Source organism: Empidonax traillii, unplaced genomic scaffold (assembly GCF_003031625.1).
Source record: "Empidonax traillii isolate 1590-97213 ecotype Southwest subspecies unplaced genomic scaffold, ASM303162v1 scaffold282:size975252, whole genome shotgun sequence".
Classification (NCBI taxonomy): domain Eukaryota; kingdom Metazoa; phylum Chordata; class Aves; order Passeriformes; family Tyrannidae; genus Empidonax; species Empidonax traillii.
Genome location: NW_020955475.1, coordinates 338974 through 357063, shown reverse-complemented (window position 1 = coordinate 357063; position 18090 = coordinate 338974). Strand labels below are relative to the sequence as shown.

The 18090-nt window shown below is 38.7% G+C and overlaps 1 protein-coding gene across 4 annotated transcripts in view; it reads right to left on the bottom strand.

Annotated features, from left to right (window-relative positions):
• Positions 1 to 21: 21 nt before the first annotated feature.
• Positions 22 to 18090, bottom strand: part of TBL1X (transducin beta like 1 X-linked) — a 200185-nt gene continuing 182116 nt past the window's right edge. For all 4 annotated transcript variants that reach the window (XM_027890241.1, XM_027890243.1, XM_027890242.1 and 1 more), the window contains 9 exons: positions 16664 to 16727; positions 16464 to 16561; positions 14905 to 14965; positions 10383 to 10504; positions 9156 to 9230; positions 6732 to 6859; positions 5421 to 5586; positions 4569 to 4670; positions 22 to 3974 (listed from right to left, as the gene is read on the bottom strand). In XM_027890241.1, coding sequence (XP_027746042.1) covers positions 3948 to 3974; positions 4569 to 4670; positions 5421 to 5586; positions 6732 to 6859; positions 9156 to 9230; positions 10383 to 10504; positions 14905 to 14965; positions 16464 to 16561; positions 16664 to 16727 — 843 coding nt within the window. In that variant the 3' untranslated portion in view covers positions 22 to 3947. The remainder of the gene's footprint in view (positions 3975 to 4568; positions 4671 to 5420; positions 5587 to 6731; positions 6860 to 9155; positions 9231 to 10382; positions 10505 to 14904; positions 14966 to 16463; positions 16562 to 16663; positions 16728 to 18090) is intronic.

The following is an 18090-nucleotide window of genomic DNA, read 5'->3' as shown; positions in this document are numbered from 1 at the left end:
TTTTCTTTTTTTTTTTTTTTTAAAACAAATTAAAAGGAAATTTCTAAGATGTAGCATGGGGTTAATGTGTGTATAACCCTGTAAGTCAGGCCCTTTATTGCCCCATAAGGGACCCAGTGTTTTCTACATAAAAGATTCAGTATCCTTCTAATCCACAGAGTGGAGTGGTTTTTCAGAAACTGGGTTTTATTTCAGTTCAGGGCCAGTTCCAGACAGCCAGCAAGGGTAAAAATCCAGCAAGTCTCTGGATGGTTTCACAATCCTGTGTGGTCACTTAGGTTTTTCCATTTCTCTTCTGTTACAAAGAACTATAAACAACATTATAAAAAGAAATTTTATGAAAAGAACGAAGTCCTCTGGCCTGTTGCTTCGTGCAGTTGTGTTTTAGGGGAGCTGCAGGAAGGCTCTGCTGGCTGGGCAATGCTGCTGCTCCGCCGTGGTAGAGGAAAGCGAGAGCTCCTAAGAACACAGTTCTGCAGGTCTAGGCTGAGACAAACTACCAGCTGGGAAAGCCTCTCTCCCCATATCCCATGTCCTGAAGAAACCATCTCCTTAGGCTAGGATTAACCTTCACAACTACACCTTCTGTCTCCTTTAATAGCTGAAAACGACCTACTACAGCACCTTTGAGGATTTTCCAATCTTTAGAGTCTGGGGAGGGGAAGGAAGGTGAATTTTTTCAGCTCCTCAAACGTGCTGCTTTTAAATCTGATGGTCCGTATGGAAAACTTACAGCAGCAGCCTCTCTCACATGTGGGCTTTGCAAACCAACCAAATTTTGTTTCTCTTGGCTTCTTACCTCCATGTAGGCAGGCAGAGGAAAAGTGGTGTTCTGACAAATTAAAAAAAAAAAAAAAACAAACAGAAAAAGAAAAAAGCAAGAGGTGGCATGGACACCACCCTGTTATCTACAATAGCTATCCTGGGAACAAGCATAGCCTGGGAAACACAGGCTATGTAGCCAGTCAGTCATATGGCATTGCTGAACTCGGATTGAGAAAACTCATCTCTTCAAATCCTGAGGTCTGGCCTATTCAGGTATCACTCAGGGGACAGAGGCAATGCCAGAGCCCCATCAGTGCTGCCCTCCACTGCTCTGCTGCCCACAGAACTGCAATTTCTGCCTGTTCTCAGAAATGCTACCAAAAAGCAGCTTAGGAAGTTAGTTAACCGTGTACATGCAATGACTGTAATCAAATCATTGACCCAACCGTGCTTTATAAAACCACATTATGCCCTTGTATTCAAATTCAAGCCTCTCTTTGAGCAAGTTGTCTTTTTCTAAAAAAAAGTAATGACTTTAAATTAGTAGGTACATGTGGTTATTATAAAACAGTGCAAAACTGCCACATGATGATCTACAGCCCATGCTCTTGGAGCAAAAAATTAAAACCAACACATAAATGCATTTAACACCAAAAATAATCCTTGATACCTTCTAGCATCCAAGTGTTTGAGACAAATTACAAACAAGCCTAACTGACATTAATAACTGCTTTCGCCTCAGGACTGAGAAACACTTTTAGCAGTTGTTTCCTTCTGTTCTTTTCTCCTTTCCAAAGGTGCATTTTCAAGAAACATAGCTGAAGCTGGCAGTGACTAGTTCCACTGGAAGGACTAAGATCCTCTATAGATGCAAGCATAAAGAGAAGAAAACTCATGAGAAAAAGTGGGGTACTGATTCCATGATGATGCTGTGGTGCTCAGCAGGTCTTACCATCACCATTTTAGCCCTAGGGCTCTGAATTTGCTCAGATTAAATCACCACTCCAACAGTTGTGATCAAATCCAAGGGGAGATGCTGCATTACATCAGCTTTGGGCAAGAAGGTACTACATATGTTGATTTCTCTCCTACAGATCCTAGCCTAGTCTGTGGGATAGAGAGGACACCTGTTTGACTCAGACAGTTCTGAGCATTTCCAGTAAATTCTGCCTGTATGTCTTTCTTTGCATCCATCATTTCCTCTTAGAGTAGTCTTCAGTTGGCATCTGTGCAGGTGTCAGGGTTACAGTAAAGAAATCTTGTCCAAAGTGGATAGGTGGTGCTTTGGAACTCTCCATTGTCATTCTGATCATTTCACCCACCTTAACTTTATAGCGGTACATATGTTGAGATACAATTTATATATCTTTTACGCTACTGTCGCCTAACGAAGAATTCATGGTTGTCTTCCAAGTACCACACTGAGGACTCAAGGCTAAACCAGCCTGGGCAGACAGCGAGCCTCCAAGGGCAGACCCAGAGCTTTCCTAGCAGGATGCAGCACATGCATGGCTGAGGGTGACAGCAGCACCACATACCACCAGGTGCAATGGAAGAGCCTGCTTCCTGGTGTTTGTGGTCCGTGGATGGATAGGAGCCTGGCAAGAACCCATTCTTCAACCGTGACAGATGCAGTCAATACATTTCAGTTCACCAGGTCTCATCCAAGTCAGTGGTAAAACCCCACCGACTTACTGGAATAGAAACAGCTGAGTGGGATGAACAGTGGAAGACAGCACTGCTCAGTAAGGCCACAGGCAGCCAAACCCATGTTCTGTCAAAATCTGAACTATCTCTAGAGGAAAGGAGATACACAAGCATTTTCTCCTGGCTACTGAAAACAAACAAAAATATAGACTAGAGCAAATGAATGCTGTATTTATAGTCTCAGTCTTATGAATCTCTTTGAATTAGTGTACCTCATCAAACAGTCATAAAAAATGAAAAGAGACTACATAAATGGCTGGATGCTGGAAGAGGGCCCTTAGTAAAGGACTGGTATTTATTGTATCAAATGACATTTTTTCTTACAGCACTTTCTGAGAAAGAAGAGAAAAAGGATACTGCACCTTTCATGTTACCTGGACTCTGTGTCATTCTTTTTGCTTGAATTACACAACTGGTCTACATTTTGTGGTAATTTTAGGCTTTTAAAACTGTTTAACATAAAAAATATTTTTTTTCCAAAAATACACTGGGTTCTTTCTGTTAAAAGTCATCTTTCTCCTGTAAAAATCTTCCCCAGCACTGCATTCTTATATAAAGCACTTATTACACAATTTGCTGAAAGTGCCCTTTAGACGCTAAGATCTGAAGCATGGAGGATTTTTTTTTCTTTTAAATGGAGAAAAAGAAAGGAAAAGAAAGAGATAGAAGAGAGGAGAAGCAGTCTGTCAAAAATTTTCATTGTCATGTCCACCTGGTTGCATCTACTATGGGCATACAGGGAAAAAAGAAAAAAAAATAAAAAAAAGGGCAAGAAGAAAGAGGAGAAAAAAAAAGGAAGGAGAAGTTGGGAGTGGAAGGGAGAAATAAAAGGAAAACAAAAGTTTCATCCTAAGCCTGGTATCCTCCAGGCTGTAATATTCCAGCTGATAGAAAAACCACTGAACAAAAAAGTAGTCTAGAAAATAGAAAGTGTTGTGATTACAAAGTTGAGCATTTCATCAGTACAAACTGGTCTTTGAACGTCCTTTGGGAGAGCAACTGTAGTGTCCAAATTGGAAGGAAAAAATACAACACCGCATGGAGGAGGATTTTTTTTTCCCTTTTGGTTTATCACAGCATTTTTCTTTTTTTTTCTTTCTTTTTTTTTTTTCCTTTTTTTTATTATTAATTTTTTTTTGGCACAGCTTTTTTTTTTTTTTCCCAGCCATCAGAGCAAGTTCTCAGATGCAAACCAAACAGTGCAATGCCTAGCTGGTGGCTTCATGCTTCCAAGGCTGAATGTTCCAGGTGGAAACCATTCCCTCCCCCTCTGAAGTGACTGCGTTTTAACTCCTTGATGAAGGTTACGGACAAAATACTAGTCACCTGTGGCCAGGGAGAGTTGGTTTCACGGTACACTCTAACTTTGTTCAAGTTCGTACAGTTCTGGAGCTGTTAAGAATAGTTTTGAAGAGTGCTTCTCCCCACACATTCACTGCTGGTCCATTTGAAATTTCTTCTAAAACATTTTACTTTTACTTCCGCAGATCTAGAACACAAACCTGCAGAGAAAAGACCCAGCATTAAGAACCATTTCTGAAGGTGATGTGGAAGTACACAGGCTGATCATCCAGCTGAACATCACACTCCCCAGCTTCGAAACAGCCCATCTCAAGAATTGGTTTGCATACTGAATAATCAGTATTTCTATGGCAATATTTCTCCTTTACCACATGAGGAAATCTTTGGGCATCATTCCTTATTCAAGGGTAAACTTCTGTGGGACTAAACTCAGAAAGCTCCAGGAAAACTGTTTGTTAGAGATTGCTGTGGTATGATCTTCATTAAAAACTGACAACAATAGAAACAACACTACTGTTGTTCTTGTCAAATATGTATTTAAAAGTCATTCTCATTTTCAGCAATATTAATCTATTCCATAACCATTCTTCATTTCCAATAAGAACACCACCTCCTAGTATTTAAAACCTTTCCAAGCAGGAGCGTTTTCAATATACTACACAGAGCTACTTATTTATGTCTTGAGCTGCCTTCACCTTCAGCTCTGTCCATAAGAGATGACATAGCATGCAGGTTTTTTGTTGATGTTCGCCAAAAATCTCCACTCAACCTTTACAATGTTTAAAGATCCTTACCGATCCGTCTGACGCGCTTGCTCCCACTTTGTCTCCTCTGGCATTCCAGCAGACTTCAAAGATGCCCCCGGTGCCTCTGTAGCTATGTACTAGAGTTCCACTCTACAAAGCAAAACAGCAGGCAGACATTTGAAACAGAAGTTTCCCTTCTTTTTCTCTGTCATGTGGCACTACAGAGTGACAGCGAGGGGGAGCTGTTCCCATCACCCAGCTATGGCCGTCTCCATAAGGTGCTGAAGTTGGGAAACTGGTCTTTGATAATGAAGAGCAACAGGCTCCTTCAGAAACAGCAGGACTCTTTAGAGTGTTTTTGTCAACTCTGTAACAGTAAAGGCCTGGGGAGTTAGGCTGATGAGGTCTTCTCTAAAGTTTGTTGCTATTTCAGGTTGTGAGGCATCAGTATCCAGAATTAAATCTGTGGAATTATGATGTCCCTCTTTTCTACAGAATATCATCAGTCCCCAGCCTGTACACCCTTTGTATTTATCATTCCCTCTTCAAAAAGGAAGAGGAGCATCAGCCTCATAGCTGAACTCAGCTTGTAACTACATAAAAGTATCCCCTATTGCTAAGAATCAATCCACACCTCCGCTTCACAAAGCTGATGACCCAACACAACATACCTTTTCATACATGCTAGCTATTTTAGCATACACAAAACAGTGAGCAGAAATGTACTGGACAGTCACCTCACTGCACCTGAGCGACTCAGCTGCTATGGATTTGTATCAGCCAACACAGTCAGGTTGACCTTGGCTGGCAGGTCATATGTGGCAGAATATTTTCCATTTTGGCTTTTGCTATTAATGCGTCACCTAAACCAGCATGTGCTTCACATGAACAAAACAGTACCTGAGTATTCCATATATGGACACATTTGTCAAAGGACCCACTGGCTAGATATTTTCCATCAGGACTAAAAGCTACACTGTAGACGGGCTCTTGATGCTTTGTTAACGTATGGATGCAGACTCCTCGGTCAACGTCCCACAGCCGAACAGTGGAATCAAACGAAGCACTGCAACAAGCATTCAAACACAAGCATGTAATAATTTGGGTGTTAATCCATTTGTAGTTTGATACTGTAAACATTAGAAAAGAATACCACAGGGGTTTTTTTTGCTAAGCAAGACATAATGTTTCAAACAGAAAAGCTAAAATGCACCACAGCCTTTATGTTTTTTATGTTAAGAACTACAGCTATAGAACTGAATTCTTGTATGAGGACCCTTTGGGCTTATCTAGGTGTTCTGTATATAGCCCTAAGAGGGCCAAGCTCCCTCCTTTTGAGATTCTACCTGCTATTATTCAGTAAGGTCAAATATATATTGTCATCAATAGGATAAAGTGTTCCAAACAGATCTTATTCCTAATGGATTCACACTGCTTAATGAATTAGCATTCTGTAATTCTCTAGAACTGTGGTTCTTTTTGCTTTGTTTCAGAGATGCTTTTTGCTACATTCCATGTAAATCCCAAATCACAGGCTCAGAGAAAGGCAAAGAAAATAACTGGTGTTCAAAATAATATTAAAAGAATAACTTCAAGAAAGTGAAGTTCTTCACCAGCCACTCCCAGACTAAAGAGCAAAATAAATAAACCAGTTTTGACACAGCTCCTCCCCAAACTGCATGCCCTATGAACTAATTTGACAATCCCACAGTACTACCATCAACTGGCATTCTACAAGCAAATATATTTCCTAAATTCAAAGAAGAATTTTGCACAGATTTTCTAATGAATCTTTAAGGATTATCCAAGCTTTTCTTTTTTAGCTAAGAAGGCTACAAAAATTGTCCGTATCTGCCCAGGGGAGTTGCATGACCCTGGTTAAACACCATTCCAGATGCCTCAATAGGTGCCATCTGCCTCAGTACTTTCACTCATAACAACCCTGTGCTGAATGTCGAAGTGCAATGTCAAATTTACAACCCTTTAATCAAGGCAGCTGAAAAGTTAAATGTCACACGACTCAATTTTCCTTCTTTCCCCCCCCCTTCCTTTTTCAAATATGAATCCTTTCCCTTTGTATCCATCCCCCTGAGTTACAGATACTTTTTAGTGGAATTGCCTGCAGGAAGATTGATGGTGATGTGACAGCAGGGTTATGTGTCAGAAAGATGATCCCTCTTGGCAGGCAAGGGAAAGAGGTGTGTTTTTTACCTTGCTAACATGATATTGGAGTTTGGGTTGCTGGTGCCTGGTCCTGTAGGGCTCCATTTGATAGTATAAATCTCTTTGCTGTGAGCCTGAAGATCATGTACACAGGTATCTTGCTTCATGCTCCAAATCTAAGTCAGAGTAATAACGAAGGGGATAAATAGCTGTGTTACTAATCTCTTCCCAGCTGAGTTATTTCAGTTCTATGTAATTTTCACCATTTGTTTATTTAAGATCTTGACCCACATACATACACATAAACATAATTTATTAATGCAGCAATTTGGCACACATTAAAATAACTCCAATAGGGGAAGTAGTCACATATTTAATAGTATTTATTCAATAAATGAGAAGAATTAAATAGTTGCTGTACTGCCCATAGCCTGTAAGTGTATTTTCATAAACACATTAAAGGTAATCTATTTAGAGATGTTTAACATGAAGTTTAAGTCACACAGTCATTTTAAAAAATGAGAAGAAAACTGCAGTAACTACTTAGAACCTAGCAATTTTCTCTTATGCTAGCAAAATTTTCCTTTTCCACTTGAACTCCATTTGTCTTCCTCATGCTTTTAACAGTGCAGAAGATGGAAGATGATCAGCTATTTATGCAGTGTTACATGGCCAAATACTTCAGCATGAGATGAAGAATATGCACAACAGAGACAACAGGTAATTGAGTCCACCTTTTCTTAAGCTGAGAAAATAAGATGAAGCTAATTCACAGCAGGGAAAATAACTCAAATTTAGTCACTCAGTTTCACAGGGATATCAAAAAAGGTAGCAATGGTAGCAGTTGTTGCATGAGAGGAATGATGAGCTCTTATGCTGAATTCTCATAGTGGACCTGAGACTGCTTTTGGAAATGCTACATAAAGCCCAGCCATGTTCTATGGCTAAGAGGCAGCGTGTTCCAAGAAGTTATAGGAAAGCATAATGATCTCCAAAAATAGAGAAGAAAAAAGAAGTCTGGGAGACATGATTTATGAAGGAAAAGGAAGAAGAATAGTTGCCTGAATTTGGAGCATTTGCAGTTTCCACCACTGAAGGTTTTTAAAAACAAGTGAGGCCAGGGATAGCAAACTACTAGTTCTTGTGCCAAATTCAGCGGTCAGGAATTTGAACTGGTACCAACAACACCGATCCACAGTGGTTTATAAAACACAGCACACAACTGGGCACCAAAAAGTTGTGCTACCACTGGGTCAGGACGTTTGGGCAGAGCATGAATAGTTACTGCAATATTGCTTTCTGGTAGCATAACAGACAAGGTGCTCCCTTTCTGCCCCATTTTCTGTAAACTTCCAGTTCTGTGAGTAGTTTGCAATAATACATTTAGATCCAGAATGATGAAAACCTCAGTGGGTATACATGGCAAAGTCAGAGCAGAATAGCAGAACTCAGCCTACTTTTGAAGAGGCAACATTTGTAACACTGACATTCACTTAACTCTTCTCTGTAAGTTCTGCTGCTCTCTCAGTTTCATGCTAGAAATGTCCCATGCTTCAGCTGTGTCAATCAACAAGGGAAAGAGGTATGAGTCTTAATTAACACAACTACACTATGAGGAAACTATTACTGGTACAATTCTATCCACAAAACGAAATCTTTCCTGGGATATTTGCTTTCTTTAAGGAACCAGCATAAATCAACAGTCCAGCAGGAGGGCTCTGCTGTTAGAACATACAGCTATTTCCTACACAGACACAGCCTTCATGTGATGTGGCTGGGAAGGGAGAACGAGAGAGAGGGCTTTGGGCTGGAAAAGCTCTATTGTGCCTTTCTGCAAACCAGATATTAGCAACACTGTACTGGTACAGTACCAGGTGTGCTGGTGAAGCAGCCTATGCTGCCTGTGAGCCTGAATACATATCCATCTCACCCAACTTCAGGCCCCTAGCAGAGACATGTACATCAGCAGCATAGCGACCACACACTTCCCATACAGAGAATGGATAAAGATAGACATCTTCAGAGAGATTTTTGGTGGGCTCTGAATACATATGTTGTGTCCCATTGCTTAGGCCAAGACTATTAAAAAGAGAAAAAGAATAGTCATATGGCTCTAATGAAGTTATTTTTTTGGGGAAAAAAAAAAAAGGCACCAAAGGGAAAGAAAACAACTTTTATATTCTTTTTCAAAGTGTAACCAACAGACTGCTTCTTATCCGGCTTGTGCTTCTGCTGACAGGTATGCAGGTGTATATATATCTGTGTATATTTAAAGTACAACTTTTCTGTGACAGTGACATATCAGTCCCGCAACACCTATTTGCTCTAAACTTTAAGAAATATGGGGCAAAATGGAAACTACTGTTCATGCAGAGTTTTAAGTGACACAGCACCATCATTCTGGAGAAGATGAAAAAACAGACAAGATTTTTGTCCTTACTTTTTGAACAGTAGGAATGAAAATTTTATTACCTTTAATGTCATATCATCGGAGCAAGATGCTAGTAGCATGCCAGATGGGTCCCATTTGATTGCATTAACTTCGTTCTGAAATAAAGAGTGATTTTTTTAAAGTAAATATTCCAGTCACTGCATTGTATTGGGCACTCAGTAGAGGGCACTCAAGGTTTATGCATGGAGCAAGTTAACCCACAAATTACAGTCCTGGGTGCTTTTAGGGATTGAAACAAAGGCAGTGCTGCCTCCCAAACACACTATTTAAGTGGCATTTTGGAGTGAAACCATTTTATATTTGTGAACAATACAAACAATCAGTCTTCTGATGCGTGTTCTGGCACAAAGTCTCTCATATCCTTTCTTCATATGCAAGGACTTAAATAAACCCTCAAACAAGACAGATTGATACAGCATTAGCTTCTTTTTTAAATGGAGGCATTTATTTCATCAATATTCTGTAAACAATACAAGTTTTCAACAGAAAATACTTATAATGGTCGGGTGTAAAGTTTTGTGGAGTTTATAATTCTTAGTATTGCAGCTCTACAACAATGCTGATCTCTCTAAAGAGAGAGATGTATGTGTAAATGCATGGAAAACGGTGCATTTTATATAATCATAAAAAGCAGCAGTGTGTTGCTAGGAATGTACAATCAGTCATGAAATACCAGTTTAACCACAGACTAGCATAAAGGTCTCCAAATGCAATTTTTCCTCAATGGGAAGATAGCAAATTCTGGAAGTTAACATATAAATTACAGGTCGGTAGGTGATAGCAGTTTTTCTCACAAATGAAAGCTAGAAAAAGTAACCTCTGATGGTTATTAAATACCACCAGGAAAAGTGGGCGGAAGTACACCTTAAATACATCTTATCAGATTAAATTGATTCTAAAATTGAACAATGGCTGGGGGTAAATTGTTCTCTCCTTATTTACAGCTCTCATTAACTAAAGGAAACTAAGCTAGTGAAAACCAAAAACTTTTTTATTAACACGCCTTTAGTCTGCAGCTCATGCTACATATGTTCTCACTGTTTAAGCCGCAGGTTTTGCCTCCTACAGTGATTTAGAACATTTTATCCCTTCTCACAGACCGTGAATCACTCCCAAGGAATATGTTTTTAGGGAAGCAATGGGGTGTAACACCTTTAGTGCTAGAATAGACCCTGCAAACACATCTGCCATCATGGTAATATGCTGCTGTGACTTTAACACTAACATTTTGGACTTCTTAAACTTACTGTGTGTCCTTGAAAGGTTTTAACGGGACGATCACAGCCAAGTCTGCATACGTGAATGCACATGTCAGTGCTGCAGGAGGCAAATGTAGTGTTGTTCTGCCAGTCTACATCCAGAGCAGGAGCTGTGAAGTACAAACAACAGAAGGAACATCAGGGAACACGGCAAAGAAACAGCTATCCCAAATCATTTTTCTCCTGTTACGCATATGGATCAAACGGACTACAGGCTAGTCCTTGGCCTGTCACGTGCTGCCAGTTATAGGGCTGAGAGGAACTGTCTGAAGGGCACAAAATAATTTTTCTACTGCAGTGGATACGCATGTCTCTTGGGCCATCTCTAGTATTCATCCCTCTGTAAGCCAGTTCAGTGAAGACACTGAAACAAAACTAATCCAGAAAAAAACATGAATAATTTAATCTGGTTTAGAAACAAAGCTCCTGTGAATGCCAGACAAAACACACTGGGAAGGTGAAGACACAAGTGGCATCTTCCTTTTTGTACGAGCTTTATGCAACCACTGACACAAACCTATTGCTCTGTGCTGGCACCTGGATTAATAACACTGACGTTCAGTTTAATTTGGTTGGGGACTGATTTTAGACAGGTACATTGATCAAGCTGATCTGAAATGAGAGGAACAGTTTCTGCAGAGAGTTTGGCATTAACTAATACTGAACTAATGAAACTCTGTACACAGATAGTACATGAACATGTAACTAGTGCTTGTGTGCAACATACACTCTCTGCAAAAAGTATGGGAAAAATACCCCAAACAACTTTTACAGCATGTCACTGGAGACTAAAAGCACATGCAGGAGCAGGAGGGAGCTTCTGACAAACAGCTTGCTTATGGTTCTTTAACTGCTTCTTGGGTTTTTTTTTCCTCAGGAAAGAGTTTAGCTGCCCTCCAGAGGATGACATAAGACTCGCTAAAATACAGAAATCTTCATTCTCAGCATACTATTGTGAGAAGAAAGTGTGTCAAAAAGAGACCAGCATATAGGAAACAAAGCTGAACCTCTTTCTGGCAAAGACACAATGCAAATTTGTCATTAAAATGAAACCAGAAAATTCCTTATTCAAATATGTTCAGAAAGATACTTTGGTAATACAGAGGTGAGAGGATATCTGTTCTTCCAAGCCTGTTAGAATTAACTATGTTTTTCCTGTTATAATTTTTATGAACTGCAAAATGAAACAGGATCCCCATCACCTTCTGAATCATCAGGTAGCTCTCCAAATGAGAATGGAGGGCTGAAATTGTTTCTCATACAAGTATTTTTTACAGTATTAATGAAAAAACTCAATAATTCTGTATTATTGAGGTAAGGAATTACTACATTGTAGAAATATAAAGGAAATATATTTAAGAAAGGCAGACTGCTTTTGAATTTTCCAATGAAGATGAATGAGGATTAGGAAATGAAGGATTTTGTTTCTTTAACTACCTGTTTGTCTTTCTTCTTATGCTGCAAGCTTTGTATTATTAATTCAGAACAAACAAAAATCTATCATCATTAATAACAATATGCCTTCAGGGCTAATATCTAGCATGATATGTATGAATCAAAAAGTAATTTTCAGAGAGCTACTGGCACCTAAAGCTACAGATTTACATTGCAGTATAATTTGAAACATAAAGTGCTGATAATTAACACTGATTCATTTATTTGTGTACTCAATCATATGTTTACTGGATAAGTTAACTACATAAAACGGTCTGAAAGAAAACAACTAAACGTGGTTCTTGATGCAAGTAATCAGATTGCCAAAGTGTTCCCAAAATCACAGGATAGCAGCCAATCACATAAAAAATATTAGAATATCATCTAATAAAAGCAGCAACAAATCTGTAAGAAATGCAGCTAGAATAAAAACCAACAATAGAAGTGTTACAATAATTATCCGTTAATTTAGGATTTTTCTGAACAAATTTAGGTGTGATTCAGAGCACTCAGATCACAGAATCACAGAACGGCCTGGGTTGGTAGGGTCCTTAGAGATCATCTAGTTCCAACCCCGCTGCCATGGGCAGGGACACCTTTCACCAGGCCAGGTTTCTTGGAGCTACACCCAACCTGGCTTTGATGGGATGGAGGCGGATCCACAGCTTCTCTGGGCAACCTGTTCCAGTGCTTCACTACCCTCACTGTAAAGAATTTCTTCCTAATATCTAATCTGAACCTAATCTCTTTCAATTTGTAAACCCCTTGTCCTGTAACTACACACTTAGACGTCTAAACCTGGGTCATACAAATAGCTCTTTCGGTAGCAATTAACCAATTTTTGTTCCTGCATGGATTGACATCAGTCCACATCCATCACCAGATGCCAAAACTGGATTATTTTGTTCCACTTTAAAGAAATAAGTTTTGTGAATACATATTTTGATCAAATGCCCCACGATGACTCATAGTTTTGCAAAGAATAATGAAACCCTAGAAACTACTTATTTGCATACTTATGTATTTTGACTATAAAACCTTAAAAGTTACATGGGAATACCAGTGCACCAATGGTATGGAGGCCTTCAAGACCTAGACAAAGGAGTTTTCCTTATGTATTTTAAGATGACAGTTCTGTTCATGTAGTTGTAAACTAAACTAATTGTTGTAAAGCAGCAGAGAGTAAAAAAACGTACGCTATTCCCAGGCCAACTATCTCCAAACTTCAAAGAAGTATGTATTAAAGGAAGTGTACTCTGCCTAGACTAGACTTTGATTGTTAAAATGCCACCTTTAATCCTTATGTAAACGAGGTTTTCGGATTCCAGATATGGGAAGGAATTTGCTGTTAGTTTGTTCTGGTGAGTAAGTGATTCAAAGACGACAAGGTGAGGTCTTTGTGGCTTTAGACTTGTGAGGACAAAGATTCTATCATGTGAGGGCAGACTGGCTGATTTGAAGAGGGTTGTGTAGGAGATATGCTTTTGGCTTATCAACAATTTCCTGAATAACTCATTGCTTTACTTCCCTATGAAAACAAATTGGAAATACTGAAAAAAAGTTTAAAAATATTAGCTTCTCCAGATCTACACTTCAGTTATGTCTTATGGTCCAAAGACAAACAGCATGTGCAGTAAGAATTTTTAAAAAAAATCTATTAATGCAGATGGACATGGGCACATTGCATTGGAAGACGTAGAGAAGTTTTCAACTTGCTAAAAGGGGAATGGAGGGATATGTCCTTGATGCACATCACTGCCAAGACAGCTTATACGTCAGTGAATATAATTCTGAAACAGTAACCAAGTTCTGGATACACAGCTATTTAGATTAATAGTTGGGGATCAGAGGATTAAGAGTCTCACTAACTAAATAGCTCCACAGTGTGAAGTTTGCTGTTATGGAACAGTTAGGATAGATAAATAAACACCACAGTGAGAAAATCTGTCAGCAGACACCAGCTCCTCTAAACTGACAGTTGCATTAATAAGCGAGGAGATGAGTGACAAAAATGCAGAGTATGGATTTGTTGTGTGCATGGACATACTTTTGGTCTTCTGTTGAAAAACCATTTTTATTGCTAATGCATATTATTAACATCTGTGAAACTGCGAGAGTAAGAACAACTAGAAATTGAACTGAAAAGCATGGGCAAATAATTTTTTAAAATTAACAGCAGAATATGTGTTTTTAAACACCAAAAATATGTGTTTTTAAGTACCTTGTGAAAGCCTGCTGTGTTTAAAGAGGGATTAGCTGCAGTGAACACACAGGAAGATGAACATTTCTAGTATCATCACCTGGAATGTTTTGGTGGTTTTAAACTTGGTTTGACTATACCACTGAAAAATTCTTCCCTATGACAACTTAGCCAGTTTGGACCATGAATCCAGCCATCATCCTACAAGTCTGGTCTCAGGTGAACTTCAGATTGCGTCAATGATTGCCTGTTAGTCAAGATTACTTGGTATTTGTGACATCTCCTGTCTTCTTGCAGCAGATCAGATCTACAAATGACCATCCAAGTAAGGTTTTGGTGCCACAAGGTTTTGAAATTCAGGGTTGGCAATTGACTTCTGATAATCAGAGAAAGCAAATATTGAAGAACTTCAAGTCAAAATTAAAGCTAAGAAGTTCCTGAGGATCTTATCAGTGCAGTGGTGAATGCAAGCTGCATGACAGATCTGCCTGCTTCTCTCTCAAGTCAGCTTCATTGGAATAGGAGCTGAAAGAATAGAAAAGATCTCAGGAACCTCCACTGAAAATTTTCTCCATAAATCACCACTTGGTACTATTCAAGTACATAAGATAATGACAGAATTGTTCAGTTAGGTAGACATGGCTGGTGAATACGTCCTCTCTTAGAATCAGTTTGACTTTCAAAGCTGATTCTCACAGAAATGCATCTTTCTGAAATGAGAATAAACCCACAAGCCATGATACTCAGGATACTTAAAGCACAAAAAACTCGACTGAAATTTTTCTCTGGCAGATACATTTATACAAAAGGATAAAGTACATTGACAAAATTAAAAACTGCATTTCATTTTTCTAAAAAGAATTGTGCAAAAATTACCTGAATGGAAAGGAAACTGCTGTTTAGCTTCTCCTGTGTGAGCATCCCAAATTATTGTTGTCTGTATCCAAAGAAAAGGGGGGGGGGGAGGGGGGAAGATTAGTGACTGCTCAGCTCAGATTTACAAAACAGAAAGCACTTATGGGCAATTCTAAAAGACGGACTGATAAAATTATTGACTGCAGAGCACCTTGTATGCTTAACAGCTGAAAACTCAGAAATCTCTTCCAAGTATTACAGAATAATAACGTAAGTGTAGATAAATAAGTAACATGCCCACAGAAGAAGCAACAGAACTATGAAGAATGAGCATATCCTCTCTAAATAATGCTAAAGGACAAAACTCTGCATTTTTAATAAGCATTTTGTTAAAGCTGTTTCAGTTGTCTTCTTTAAAGAATACTTTTTCCCCTTTCCAAAGATGCAAGTTGCATTCTACTCTGAAACTATGCTGAACTACATTTCTAACAATCAAACCAACAGGTGAAATGTTTATCTATCAGCACAGTAATTTCTTGCCACTGAGGTGGGACAGACTAGAGTGTAACTGGCTTATGAGAGGTTTTAATCCATACTCACAGCACACGTAAGCATGTCCCCTGCAGAGCTCAATACCACCTTCTGAGTGAACTATCAATTTATTGGGAGTATATGCTTCCAGAAAATAAATTAAGGATGCATCATCCTGCTGAGAATGGATCATCTAAAGAATTGCTGCTTTTACTGAGAATGTAAGTTTGCCAGAATAATGGAACTACCATTGGAAGACAAGTGTCACTGAATATATACCAAGTATAAGCCACTATTAAAGGGAAGGATGTGAAAATCTAGCCTACAAACCAAATGTACAAGCCTCAGCTAGTTTCCACAGACTCCCTCTGCCAGTTGCTGGAGAGAAGCACTGTCAGTGCATCTCCCTGGAACACAGGCCATGCAGCACATCACTTAGAGGTGCCATTTTTCTCTCTGAATTTTATAAAGGAAGCCAAGGATGACATATGCATCTAATTTTTAGACATCGAAAGTTAGGCAGGATGAATGCTGCATACTTTCCAGTTTCAGTTTTAATGGATTTGCGCTCATCATCGTGAGTCATCTGTTCATTTTAATCTCTAATGTGCACTCAGCTGTAACTACTATGTTTTGCTTGATTTTGAGTTCAGAACTATTTTTTTTGCATATTTGCTTAGGCAGCCATACATATTTTATGCAAATAAAAGTGTTTCAATAATTAGATGAAAAGGTGCAGTATTTTTAAGATCACTTCCTTTCTGTCAATAATCAGTTGATAAAACTACAAAATTAAGTACAGTTCTTTCCTTAACTGAGACACGTTTAAGATACAATTTTACACTTTTTTTATATTAATAAAATATTTTCAATAAAAATAGTACACATTTATGCAGCCTCAAAATGTAATTAGCATGCACTAAAACATAATAAAGAAATGTAAACTCTCCAGGATGTCTGAAGCAGAAGAAAATAATCTTAAGGAATTCAGCAGCATAAGCTCATTGATCAACATATTTATGTTACAATAACGTATTTTTAAAACTCACTTTATCAACACCAGCACTTAAAATATAATTCCCCTTTTTGTTCCATTTCAGGGCAAATATTGGACCTTTATGTTGACCTAAGGTGCTTGCAAGGTTACCTGGAATAAAGAAAAGGTTATTATTACAATTTGCTTACAAATTAGTCATATTACAGTTCACTACTGTTTGATGTTTAAGAAAATAAATGTTGTTTGACTTACCATCTTCTGTCCATATTCTTGCAAAACCATCATACGAGCCTGTAGCCAATAGTGTTCCATCACTCTGTTGGGATATATATAAATGGCAAAGGTCAATACAAGATGAAATCTACTTCAATCAAACATTTTTCTTCTTTTTTAAGGTTTGCCAATTGTGATTTATGGGAATTCTGATCCACTCGTTGAGACAGATGATTTAAACTATTATTACTGCAGACAGCACAGAGGAAATAAACCCCTCTAACATACGGTGAAATACTGGGCTATACCATCAGATATGAGTCATTTAATCAAAAAGAACAGAAAAAACCCACAAGATATAACAAGTTCTGTGGGCTTCTTCCAGATAACAAACAGACACTACTTCTTAGACATAAAGGGCCCGTAAGACATCAACAGGTCACCTATACCCAGACTAAATCCCAGTTCAGTGAAATTCAGGCACCTATACCTGGAAAAAAACCCCTAAACTCTTAAGCCATCTACACTCAACACCTCGAATGCTATCTACCACCAAGAAACTGCTTTCTACTTGTCTGAACACACACTCCCACATGTGCTCAGGGGCACAGTACTGTGTGGCCCAATTAAGAGAAAAAAAAGACCACGAATCAGCAAATTACACATATTCTCCTGGAAGGAACCCTTCATGGAAGTGTATCTCCTGTGCAGCCAATGATGCTGCAGTGACGAGGCCACAATGAAAATAATGAAAATGGAACTTGACTCTTCCATCTGGTGAGATGGGTACTGCTGGAGCTGGGCGTTTAGTCTTTCAGCGTTTCAGCACCTGGATTAAGAGTGAGATTCATCTCATTTATCTCCAGGTATCCAGAAGTCAGGAGTTAGTTTGAAAGTGCACTCTGGTCTCCCTGTATAACTAACAGCATGATACAACTGAACCTCTGGAGTGTAACTCATGATTCCATTTGCTTCAGATTATGCCCAGACCAGCACAAAGGCATGTGTTGCTGTTTCTGCTGACTAGATGTGTGTCTAGATGACCAGTTTAGATGGTTAAATCTATGGGAGATGAATCCAACCTTTGGTACCATGATGTGAATATGACCTGCAGAAATAACCTTTCTTACTCTAACATAAATCACATAAACCAGACAAGAATTGATTCAATATCACCAGTGTGAAAATTTCACAGGGAAATATGATTAATATGGTGGTTCTAAATAAACAATAAAGGCACATGTCATTTCTAGCTTTATGAATAGAAAATTAGGAAAAAGCATAAAATGATCCTTTGAAACATATGCCCACTCCAACCCTGCAAAAGTCAGAGCAGTTGTAGATGTAATTCAAATATATAATAAAGATGGGGGAAAACACCAAAACCTAAGCCAACCTAACCTCACTGTGATTTACTCTTATCTGGACCACTGACGAGAACGAAGGTATTAGCGGCAAAAAGGAAA